General features: G+C 53.5%; 4 protein-coding genes across 4 annotated transcripts; 1 reads left to right on the top strand and 3 right to left on the bottom strand.

Moving 5' to 3' along the window:
• Positions 1–1041: 1041 nt before the first annotated feature.
• BU26DRAFT_423356 (uncharacterized protein) lies at positions 1042–3418 on the bottom strand (the record flags this gene model as incomplete). Its single annotated transcript, XM_033823507.1, has 4 exons — positions 1042–1321; positions 1380–2769; positions 2820–3122; positions 3175–3418. 4 exons carry the CDS (start codon positions 3416–3418, stop codon positions 1042–1044), a joined length of 2217 nt encoding a protein of 738 aa, XP_033685518.1.
• Positions 3419–5885: 2467 nt separating this feature from the next.
• BU26DRAFT_264869 (uncharacterized protein) lies at positions 5886–8471 on the top strand. The gene is made up of 8 exons (XM_033821300.1): positions 5886–6156; positions 6251–6469; positions 6530–6761; positions 6815–6961; positions 7012–7129; positions 7179–7247; positions 7303–7332; positions 7668–8471. Exons 2-8 carry the CDS (start codon positions 6266–6268, stop codon positions 8275–8277), a joined length of 1410 nt encoding a protein of 469 aa, XP_033685517.1. The 5' UTR covers positions 5886–6156; positions 6251–6265; the 3' UTR covers positions 8278–8471.
• A 1-nt stretch (position 8472) lies between these two features.
• On the bottom strand, positions 8473–9010 carry BU26DRAFT_264811 (uncharacterized protein). Its single transcript, XM_033821299.1, has one exon. The coding sequence runs from the start codon at positions 8904–8906 to the stop codon at positions 8613–8615; it is 294 nt and encodes a 97-aa protein (XP_033685516.1). The 5' UTR covers positions 8907–9010; the 3' UTR covers positions 8473–8612.
• Positions 9011–10654: 1644 nt separating this feature from the next.
• Positions 10655–11102, bottom strand: BU26DRAFT_517344 (uncharacterized protein). Its single transcript, XM_033828555.1, has one exon. The coding sequence runs from the start codon at positions 10964–10966 to the stop codon at positions 10760–10762; it is 207 nt and encodes a 68-aa protein (XP_033685515.1). The 5' UTR covers positions 10967–11102; the 3' UTR covers positions 10655–10759.
• Between the last annotated feature and the right edge of the window lie 148 nt (positions 11103–11250).

Below are 11250 nucleotides of genomic sequence, written 5' to 3'. Positions count from 1 at the left end.
AAAGGTGACGCGCCCAGGCACCCCGCAAAGCGGCGGTACCTGCATTATAGCACCCCGGGACCTGTGCGGCCAATATATCTGGAAGAGATTCTTTCATGATCGGGCGTTCGGGTGCCTTGGTCTGTTCCCCACCTTGTCGATCATATGGAGAAATGTGTTCCGGGGTTGTGTTCCGGTGCGAACGCGCGCCTGGGATGTTAATTAGACGGCCAATGAGACGGGGGCTTTTTGGTATCCTTCTGATCCAGGATAATGGTGGAGGTGAGATGCGGACTCGTGAAGTCATCGTTCTAGAATTAACCAGGTAATTAACCAGGCGGACAATTTCTTGTGGAGCTAGACAGGGTATCCTAGTGTGTCGATGGAAGACCGCATGGCGTTGTTCCGAGGTTCGTTGGTGAAAACAAAGATTTTTAGACTTGATAATATTTATAGAGGGTGCATTGGGGTATAGGATGTAGTGCGAGTTGTAATGATGATAGGAGATAGGAGCGGCACCATACGGCTCCCTTGTAGAGGGTTTCTACCTTTCGACTGAATCGCCTTCGCAGGAACTGTCCATGTGGCCGAAACACCATGCACAGCATTCGAAAATAACATTCTCCAAGGCTCTTCCTAGTTTGCTAGCCATTTCGTTCTGTGAGCGCGTCTCCGTCGCCCACCTCCTCCCACGCCTTCGAGACATCATGGTGTGACACGCCAGCGAAACGACATTAACAAGAGGACGTCAATACCGGACTTGAGATGTAGTGAGGTGTAAGGTTCGAGAAGCGGGATCACGACCTCGGGACCTCGGGAATCAGACTACGCTAAGTCGAGCTAGTCCGAAAGGAGAACAACGTTCATAGACCGCCTGGAGTGCGTCTGAATTTTGCCAACACCTTCACGAACCAAGATATTTGAAGATGAAAGATCCAGTTTCCAGATGAGGTTGCATTGACACCACCAACGCCATCGCTATGCAAAACAGATCACTAAAAGCCGGGTATCATCATCCTCTCCCCTCTATTACCTAGGAATGATGCTTAGGAATATATCCATCTACAACATCAGGAAGGCCATCACGAAAGCCGCAATAGCCACCAATACTCCGCTAGCGCCCATCGTAGATGCCGCACTCGTCTTCTGTCCTTGCGCCGTGGGTGTCGAGCTCTCCTGGCCCGTGCTGCCGTCAACACAGACGCTATTCGCATCGCCCCATTGGCCATCGACCGTCTTCTTCCACACATTGGTGACGTCGCGGACCATGTCTGCGGTGTAGAAGAGACGGCAGTCGGCTGCCTCATACACGAACTCGAGAGGCGTAACAGAGGTGTCGTTCCTAAGAAGCATGTTAGCGAGACGCCGAGGAAGGGAAAAGGAAGGTTGGAGAAACTCACATGCGTATGTTGTCACGGAGGTTGATGCCAGAGGATGACAGCCCGCTCGCTTGATACGACGTCCGCATCAACGGACGCTGAGAGAACACCAACTGACCGAGCTCCGTCTCGTTGAGTTGTTCCTGGTACTCTGGCATGTTTTCATACGCAAGGACAGCCTGATTGTAGACCTGAGTCCAAGAAAACACCTGCGAGCCCTTTGACCCTGCAACACCCTGCATAGGACCGGTCTCAGGCTTGCCGCCCACAACCACCTGCTTGACGCCACCCTGCGTCTTCGTGAACTCGGTGAATACAGCGCAGGTGGAGCCGCAGCCACCGTCTTGCAGAAGCACAATGTCCTCGGACTTGAAGGGTTGGTTCTTGTTTAGCTTGTTGGCGCGGGTACGGTAGCCGGTGACGTCCAGTGTCAAGTCATCGGAGAAGAAGTTGTTGAGGTCCTTCCGAGAGGGCACGGTGAAGTTATCGTTGTTGCGGACCTCCGGGCCGAAGTAGTCTTCCCAGGACGTGAAGTTATCGTTATCGATGGTGAGCGGGAGCTTGTAGTTGAAGATGCTGGTCCACAGACTTGCGAGTTGGCCATTAAGTCCGTTGGCGCTGAAGTCATCGAGCGCATCCTCATACGTGGAATCCTCCAAGACGGCAGTCATGAACAGACCGGTAATGTTGAAGGCCTGATTCGCGCGGAATGTCGAGGCGCCATAGGGATCCTCAGACGGAAACAGCTGCTTGAAGAGATCGTAACCCAGGAAGACACGGCCTCCACCATTGCCTCGCAAGTCAATGACAAGTTTCTTCTTGCCGGAATCGGTAGCATCCTTTAGAAAGGTACCAATCAGATCCTGGAACTCTTCTGGGCCATCATCAGTCTCTGGCGAGAACGACGGCACGCTGAGAACTGCGACGTCGTCATAGCCTTGTCCGCTTAGGTAGTATCCTCCAATGACACCCTCCGAATGCAGGATCTCGGGCGTCGGATAGCCCGTAGCAGTGGGCTCACTTTGGCGCTTGATCTTGGTAGCATCGCGCTTTGAGTTAGTCGTTGGCGGGCCTAGATTGAGGAAACGTGTCCAGAAATCTTCACCGGATTCAACACCTTCGAAGACATCCAGCTCAAGTATCGCGTTGTTGATGTATTGAGAAATGGTGCCGTTTTCGTGCTCGACAGTGGTGTAGTCCCCGTCTGGGACGTTGCTGCGGCCGAATTGGTTGACAGGGCTACCCATTGAATTCTGCGCCTGGTTGGGAAAGAGCCGGTTGTAACGCGCGTGATCCTCATGATATTCGAATATGTCCGACCAGGCCTGTACATACTCCTCGGCAGACTGATTGTTGATTTGAGAAATAGGTGAAGGCGTCCAGCCCTCCTCTGCGGAAAACATGATGTCATCTAATCCATAGGGTTAGCTTATGTGAGGGGGTTGGAGGAGATGGACTCACAGTAGTTATATAATTTCGGTACTTCTTTGCCATCCTTTGAAACAGATACAATGCCGAACTCATCCTTCAGACCGCGGCCAATGTTTCCTCGCCTGAACCGGAATACATTGCGAATGTCTGGGCGGAAGCCGAAGTGGAAGTCGTAGGCTTTTGACAACGTAGTCGACAGGTCAAACATGAGCGTGTATTCGTCCTCGTACTTGTCGTTATCCAAGTCATCCCTGATCTTCTTGATCTCCTCTTCTACATCCAGGCGCTCCTCGTTATAGCCTTCTGGGGGTTCGCGTAGATAGGCCAGATTACCTTAGCTACAGTCAGCCTCAAGTCCTTTGGAGACCAATCGGAGACGACTTACTTTGCCAATTTATAAAAAGCTGCATCTCGTCGATCAAGGCGAGATCTTCATCCTTGTCGATCGGTACGGACTTTAGGCAATCTTCGGCAGCTTGCGCGGGAACCAGGGCTTGCGTCGCGGAGGGATATACCGACATGAAAGCAGCAGACATGGAGCTGACAGACTGGCATGGGGTACCAGCTGCTGCCGCTGTCCTGCTGTTAAGCAGAACAGCGGCGCTCACGACGAGCAAATCGAAAAGCATCTGAATCGGAACGAAACGAGGGGTATCAAAACAAAAAATGGCCCCTTGCGAAGCGGCCGGTCTCTCACAAAGCGGACCTACAGAGGACGAAACTGTGGAGCTGTGGGGAAGAGAGGATAATAGAAAAAACAGAGGATGCGGAAGGCTGCAATTTAATGTTTCCTGGGGCTGTCGACCGCGCCGCAGATCCTGATGAAGCGATTGGCCCGTAGACCACAGCCACCACCAGGGACGAGCCAGTATAAGGCTGGGGAGTAAAGGCTGGCCGCACATGGAACTGCCAAGACCAGCTGAACCCCTAACGCTAGGGAATTCCAAGTTAAGCTTAGGGGCCAAAAGCCACCGTGCGAAAAGAGACAAACGGACATGGCTGGAGGCTTCCTTTCGCGACCCGAGACGAGTTCGCTGCGGCTGATATGCACGACCAACAAAACAAGATTGCATGAAGCATTGTACGCGCCTAACGCATGAGAAAGGAGGATGATTGAGCAGTCCAAGAGAGCAGAAGCTCGGACGAGTGGGGCATCGTAAAGAAAACTAGAAGCGGAAAGCAGCAATGTGCTGACAGTCAGGTAGACAGGTACATCTGGCTGGTGGTGACCCAGATGGATAGGGGTGGAGAGGATGTGAGCCAGCGAGGGGGCCTCGTGGCTGGTGCAAGCGCTGCTTGGCAGCGTCTTGGCCGCCCCATAAGCACTAAGAATAGTCCGAGCTCGGAACTCGGAATTTCGAAGGAGCGCGAACTCAAACGTGAAGGGTTTCGAAACGCTGCTCTCGAAATCTCTCTCCTTAGTGATGCCTTACCACTCTTCAAAGGACCTGTAAAGACTGGCAACCGTCAATAGATGGCGTGGAAGGCCGCTGTCGAGAAACAGGACGCGGTTGCGTTGCATCGATCACTGTTGGCGATGAGGTTATTCGCTGCATGTCCAAGCGAGCTGGAATTGACGAGGCGCAACGTCGAAACCTGAAGGATCAATTCGGCAGGTATAAGCCACAGGCAATCGAACGGTGTGTGCTGTAAATGCGAGTGCTTCCTGATGCGAAAGAATCTTCACAGAGGTTCACCGGTTGCTAACAGCTGGCCAGGTTCAACACGAGGTATCCGCTGTATTTTCTCTTTCTCGCGACGAGTTGCCTTCCTGGTCGGCTCAGCTAGACGTCACTGCCCTGATGACGAGAAACAAACCGAAGATCCGGAACTGATTTTCTTTGTGGTCCAAAAAGACATGCAATGGCGGCCCGGTTCTGCAAGAGACCTTCCAAGCGAGAACGATGCGTTGTGGTAACATCCGGACGCAGATGCCGAAAGGCTCGTGGCGGAAAGACTCCCTCTTTCTAACGCAGAGATTTATCACTGCCCACAGCCTTCTACTTCCAATCCAGAAATAGCAGCGTTACCACCCAATCTCCCCGAAGTGACACAAAGGATAAGCGACCATGCACACGATGCAGAAAGGGATTCCGATCGACGAGGCTTCAAGACATGTGTTGTGTCCTAAGATCCCTCTCGTTCAATGGGGACGGTGATCCAGTCGAGACCGAACGCCTCCCGTTCTGGCAGGTATCGCGGCAATGCATCGTTGCCGTAGGTACTGTCGGTTGATTGCATCCGGATCGTGTACTCCGGTGAGTCTTTTCATCTTTCCATGACAAAATCAGCAGACAAGGGAACGTTGGAAGGAAACAAACACATATTCGCCCCTGACGGCCGGTTCTCGGCACTGTCAGACTCCATGGGCATTCGTCCAGTTACCGTTCGGGCATATACGTTCCACTGTCAATGTTGGATAACAGCTGGTCACGGAGAGGCGCAAAGGAGGATTGGTGGAGGAATGACGAGAAGCATCTGCAAGACAGCATTAGCGTGCCAAGACCAGTCGGCAGCACTTTCCCCGCTTTCCATAACGTCCCTCCTCCTTTCTAAGGCTGCGTTCTTCAATACTCTTTTCTCATGCAACCAAACGGATGTAGCCCCAAACAATCTGGGTCCAGGTCATTCCCGTACCCAGCGCGACAGGCCAGAGTCTTGGATCCGCAAACGCGTCCACCGCTCAGCAGGAACTCATTCACACGATATCTACTTCTTCGCAAACATGCCGCTTCCGATGGATGCAGGCTCGCATGCAAAACGTGCAGAGTCAAAGCTCGATGGGGGGGGCATCTCTTTATTGCTCTGAGCATCTTCCCAAGCTAACTCATCGCTTCGCTTCCGCCAGATATCACTTCGTCCAGCCAATGCAGCTAATCCTCTCATGGGAGAATTAGCAAACTGCACTCGACCGTCGGTTCTTCAACTATATAAGCGATGTCTGGCGGAGCGGGACGGGGAAGTCTTTTTCATCCGACAGGAGCAACGAACTACCTTCAACGGATCCTCTGAAGATCGTCATACAAATTAAGGGCTTCTTTCGGGGATCCACGGCGACCTTTGACAAGGCGGGCCAAGGGATCCCGGTTGTGGCGCTCGCATCTGCAGGTCGTTCCGAATTTTGATGAAGCAACCGCACGAATACGATCACCACCTTTCTCCGCAACTGGATTAAGCACTCTATCATAGTGGTTATCCCTGCTCTCGCTTCCCCAGATTTGCTATTGAGGCGCTCCGCAGACCTTTCGCCCTCTCAGCATCCTACGGTAGATTAGGTGGACGCGGAGGATGGCTGCAGTGACACCCGAGATCGTCTGCCACGCTTTTGGGTGGTCGCACACGTTGGCTCCCTTCAAAGAATCTCAATGTGCGCTGTCCTGTTGTTTGGTTTCCTATATCCTCTCTCTATTGGAACCACGCTTTGTTCTCACGAATGGTTGCCGAAAGTCACCACGCGACAGAACTCAAAGCAAGACATGCCTGCCGCTGTCAGATGGCTCCCGCCTACTCCACCCTCGACAAATCTAGAGGACCTGACTTACAACAAGGGGCCTTTCTTCCTTGTCATTGTCGCTACGCTGGTCTCAATCGCGCTGTTGATCTTCTTGCTAAGGGTCTACACTCGTATCAGACTTCTCCGCTTCTTCGGCATCGATGACTGGCTCATGCTGGTCGCTGTGGTAAGTACATGAGACGCAACTCGCAGTTGCAGAGATGGTCATGTTAATACAGTCACGCAGGTCTGTGCATCGGGGTCCCTGGCAACCTTCAGCGTGCTTGTAAATCTCGGATTTGGGAGCAAGCATAGCGAGCCAGTTCCCATTAGAAGCATGCTAGCGATGGGTTCTTACCTATGGTGCTTCGCCCTTCTTATGGTTGTCGGGATCAGTTTCGTCAAGCTCTCAGTAGCCTTCTTCCTGCTCCGTGTCATTCATGGGAAGTACTTACGACGGACTTTATACGACATGATTTGTACGTGCATCTGGAACCAGCCGTCAGCACGGACTCCTTGCTGACATGTCTAGGTACTCTCATATTCTTGACCCTAGTCTGGTTCACAACTCTCCTCTTTCAATGCATTCCAATCGCTGCGGCTTGGGATCCGCGCGTTCGATCACAAGCACGTTGCATGTCTCACGTCACGTACAGGAACTTAGGACTCTTTAACAGCTGTAGTACTGCCTCATCTTAGTCTCACAAGTGGACATGCTTACAGACGTAGCGATCAATGTCGCCACTGATCTGGTTCTCTCGATTCTTTCCTTACTCATCATATGGAGACTCCGCGTAAGTCATCGGACTAAGATCGCGCTCATACCCGCGCTCAGTTTGGGCTTCATGTACGGTCGCCTCGCACAATGTTTGTCCGACGCTCACATCCTCCCACAGCGCCTGTGCCGCATCCATCGTTCGAATACCCCTGATATACGACATGTGGAACGCGGAAGACCCCTTTGTGTAAGTCGATGGTCCCGTTACCCTTTGGCGGTCGTGCAGCTGACCGATTTCTCAGCAATAGCGCGTCGTTATGCATTTGGAGCGTGTGAGTACAGCCACTTTCCATACACGGGTGCACGTCGGTTGCTCGCGATCCGGCAGTCATGTGTTTGAGATCTGGCCATGGTTACGCAGAACCACGATCGGGTGTTTGCCGGTGTCGCGAATGGGCGCACATGTACAACGGTCCACCATCTTTTCAGGCAGTTCCATATTGCTCCTCACGGACCTTCTCCACATGACCGATTGTTATATTGGTTTCGGCGCCTCGTGGGCGATGACTTCAGACACGATATTTCGCTTGCACCTTCAACCCAGCCCCCCCCACCCCCCTACGATCTATCGACCTGATACATTCATACTCTCTGACCAAGAGACCAGCATCGAAATGGCGACCGGAATGATCGCAGCCTGCCTTCCTGCTCTCAAGCCGCTTCTTACGACCGTCCAAACCTTCTTCTCGAATATTACGTTCCCACCGCTGCCGCATGCTCCCGCGGAACCAACGGACCGCTCCGAACCATCTTCACCGCAGCCTCAACAGTCAACCTTCTTCTCGCTCCGCAACTTCTCGCTCACCAGGCCAAAACCCGCCTGCTTTCCAACCCGCTACTACGACCACGGCTCAGGTCTAGACTTTGATCTCGAGACCCCACGATCTCGAACCCGCACACATAGCCGGCACCCTTCCAATTTGACTGCTTTCTCCAACTTCACAAATACACACCTGGCAGCGCCATTTGAAGACGAGCGACCCGCCTCCCGCGCACGAACATGCAGCAAGGGCTTGAGCGACATGGACGATGACGCGACGGACCTCAGGACTGGCTATGCGGTCAGCATCACAAGCGGCGAGACGCCATATGACGGGGGTGAAGATGCGAAGAGTATTAGGAGGGTGGCAAGTAGTGCCGAGAGCAGCGTGGACGAGGAAAGCTCTGGGGCTGCGTCTGGAGGAATTATGAAGACCACAGAGGTGAGGATAACTTGAGCGACAGGCAACTCGTCGGCGGAAAACCTAGCCCGAAGGCCTTCAGTAAACTGGACAGTGTTTTCGGGGGGTCGCGCCAGGGTGTTTCAGATGCGGAATATCTTGCAGAGGACTGGGGGAACGACTTGGTAGGGTCGACTTCCCAAAGGTGGAGTAGCTTGCCCCGACCTGGCTATATGGTGGAGCAGCGTCACTCATGACCATGAATGTACATTGTATGACTATGAATGTGACACCGCCGCATCACTTCATCTCGTTGTGCGAAGCCATGCTAGCCTAGTTTGAAGCGGCCTGAAGTGGTTCAAAGAGGCTCATCTCGGTCCGAGTATGGACGTTCAGCGCCAAATAGGGACTTGGCTCTCATCGAAGTGGTGAATAGGGCGACAAAGCCGGCTGACTGGGGAAGTAGCGCAGAGTGTGAGGAAGGCGCTGCGTGCCAGCGACGGCGGCGTGTAGAGCAGGCAAGAGGCAGAGCCGATGTTCGCACTTCCCTCCGGTGGCATGTTGTCCCCGGTGAGTACTTTGTTTACCCTGACATCATAGAGAGTCAGTAACACAACAGCCAAAGCAGAAAGACAACACCCGAAAGCGACGGAAGAGTGAGAGAGAAAGACTTCTTCCTCGAGCATCCAGTAAACACTGGAAGACTCAATGAAAAAGAATGAAAGAAGTCGCGTCAGCCGGAGGTAGTGCAATACCTAGAAAAAAATTAGCGCGCTAAGCCCAATAAGGCATAGAAGGTAACAATGCTTACCGGCGACACTGTGGCCTCAACTATGAGCAAGCCCAGTGAGAGGAGGCCTGGGTCCAAAAATAGGAATAATCTTGATATCTCCGTAGAGATGTTTCAGAGATTAAACTGTAGTCAAGTCAGTCAGTGGAAAGCTTGACGAGTATGGAAGAGGGGAGACGAACCTGAAAAGAACAGATACTACACTTGATCTAAGCCAAAAGGCAAAGCTGTTGAGGCTGTTAGCTGAAGAGTCAACCATAGGGGTGGGGTGGGGGATACGAACAGAGCTCCGGTCGTGTAAGGGGCATGGGGAGGGCAGGCTTAACTACCCTCTGGGATTCTTGGCGCTCTTGGCGCGCTAAAAGTCACGGGACCGCGCTCGGACTGCCTTTTTGGCCAATCAGAGGGCGGGAGATTCAGCGGTGAGGTCGCGACAGTGGGGTGGGTGACCGCACACGAGGCGAAATTGAGGGCGAAAATGGAGGCAGAAGGGCTGTAGAGGGCAGTGGAGGACGCAAAAGGGCAGGAAAACAGCATAAGATCATCGATAGAGCTGCGAGGGGCAAGCCTAGCTACATTGGGATGCACACATGAGGCCATATCGTCGCTGGAAGGCGGGTGAAGTCGCTATGGAGTTCGTATGGGTATCATAACATTGCCTCAACTCCGCCTGCTAACTGCCCTCAAGGCCGTCCTGACCAGCCAGATACCGCATACTCGAGCCTGATGGCCTTCAGACCAGCTATTACGCCCTGCGTCGACGAGAGAGGCGTTCCCGCGCACCGATACCTAGCCAGACGCTTCGCAAAGTGCCTCGCACACAGAACGCCGCGGACTACAACGTCACCAGACTCCAGCCTCAAGCCTGCCCGCCGTTCGAGCGACTTCGCCGTTTCGACACTGCAAACGCGACTCTGATGTCCTCCAGACCCTAATATCAACCAACCCGTCGCTGAAAGCGTTTCCTCTCCCGCACCGTTTGCCGACCCGGTAGGTTCCTGAAGCGCCTCGAATATCGTCCGCCGGAGGAACACCAAAGAGACATCCTCAGCATTGTTCCAACCGCGAGCCCTTCGTCCTCACCGCCGACACCAGAAAGGCAAGCCCGAAGGCCCTCAGCAACTAGTACAATACCAACCCACGCCTTCAATGAAGCCGCTATGCTCTCGCGCCCCAACCTCAGCTGACAAAACCTCACAGAGAACCTCGAATATCGCCCGCCTGAAAGAACGCCAACTCGACATCGTCGACCTCATGCCTGAGTGACACCCTCCGAACAAACACGCCGTTCTGCCGGTGCGTCTCGATCATCTTGCGAGCTCTTAGCGTCAGCCTGTCCATCAGCGGTCCATCCAAGTGCTTGTCTGCACACAGTTGCTTGACCAGGCGCTGGAGTCGCGCGGTAGTGATAAGTTGGGCACGACGCTCTGCGCATCCCCGTCGGGACTGCTCCACAAGATCCCAGGTGTCACGCCATAGCCGCTGCACGAATCCCCGGATGTTAGCTGGAGACATACCCGACGTCGCGGTCGATTCGTCAATGTAAGCGTTCAGTTGTGCTTCCCTGGACAAACGGGCGGAGTGGCGGGGGGCGTTTGTTCGGACGGCATGCGCTGTGCTCTTCGGATACCGCGGGGCAAATAACACGGCGCGGCAGCAGGGACAGGTGTGCGAGTGCTGGAGCCATTTGAGTAGGCATTTCTCACCGAAAATATGGCGGCAGGTTGGGTGGTTGATGATCTGGACAGGTTAGTGGTTCTCGTCGAGATCGTCTAAGCAGACAGGGCATCGTATGTCTGGGAAGCCGTCCATTCGATGAAGGCATGTGCGAAGAAATTGAGCTTTCAGCATCGTGTCGGAATTATAGGCCACCATCTCAATCATGACACCAAGCGCTGGTGCTGGGAATAAGAGAGCATGTTGGAGCAACACAACCGGCGGATTCTTATAGCACATGGTTTCCTCTCGGTATGGCTCCTTATAGATGAGAGACATACAGAGGCTTGGTGGTCTCGGGCCGTTTGCGAGTAGCTTCTGATCTGGAGCTAGGTCACATGGCGTTCACATTGCGGCTCAAGCACCGCCAGTGGAGGTCTCTCACCCATCTGATTGGATCTAGCTCGGCTAACCAGTCATCCAGCCCTACAGGACAGCAAACTCCTGCCAGACTACTGGAGGCCTCCAGGAGGACTTATCCCAAAGCAGAAGCAGCACGTTCTCTATCTCCTATCCCACCGGTG

The sequence above is a fragment of the Trematosphaeria pertusa genome (assembly GCF_010094035.1).
Source record: "Trematosphaeria pertusa strain CBS 122368 unplaced genomic scaffold BU26scaffold_5, whole genome shotgun sequence".
Classification (NCBI taxonomy): Eukaryota; Fungi; Ascomycota; class Dothideomycetes; order Pleosporales; family Trematosphaeriaceae; genus Trematosphaeria; species Trematosphaeria pertusa.
This window is presented reverse-complemented; position numbering and strand designations above follow the sequence as displayed.

Bases quoted from the DNA above. Each gene is read 5' to 3' on its own strand.
- BU26DRAFT_264869 (XM_033821300.1), top strand. From the start codon at position 6,266: ATGCCTGCCGCTGTCAGATGGCTCCCGCCTACTCCACCCTCGACAAAT. The intron at 6,470-6,529 runs GTAAGTACATGA...ACAGTCACGCAG, and splicing joins GGCTCATGCTGGTCGCTGTG to GTCTGTGCATCGGGGTCCCT. The intron at 6,762-6,814 runs GTACGTGCATCT...TGACATGTCTAG, and splicing joins GACTTTATACGACATGATTT to GTACTCTCATATTCTTGACC.
- BU26DRAFT_264811 (XM_033821299.1), bottom strand. From the start codon at position 8,906: ATGCTCGAGGAAGAAGTCTTTCTCTCTCACTCTTCCGTCGCTTTCGGG.
- BU26DRAFT_517344 (XM_033828555.1), bottom strand. From the start codon at position 10,966: ATGTGCTATAAGAATCCGCCGGTTGTGTTGCTCCAACATGCTCTCTTA.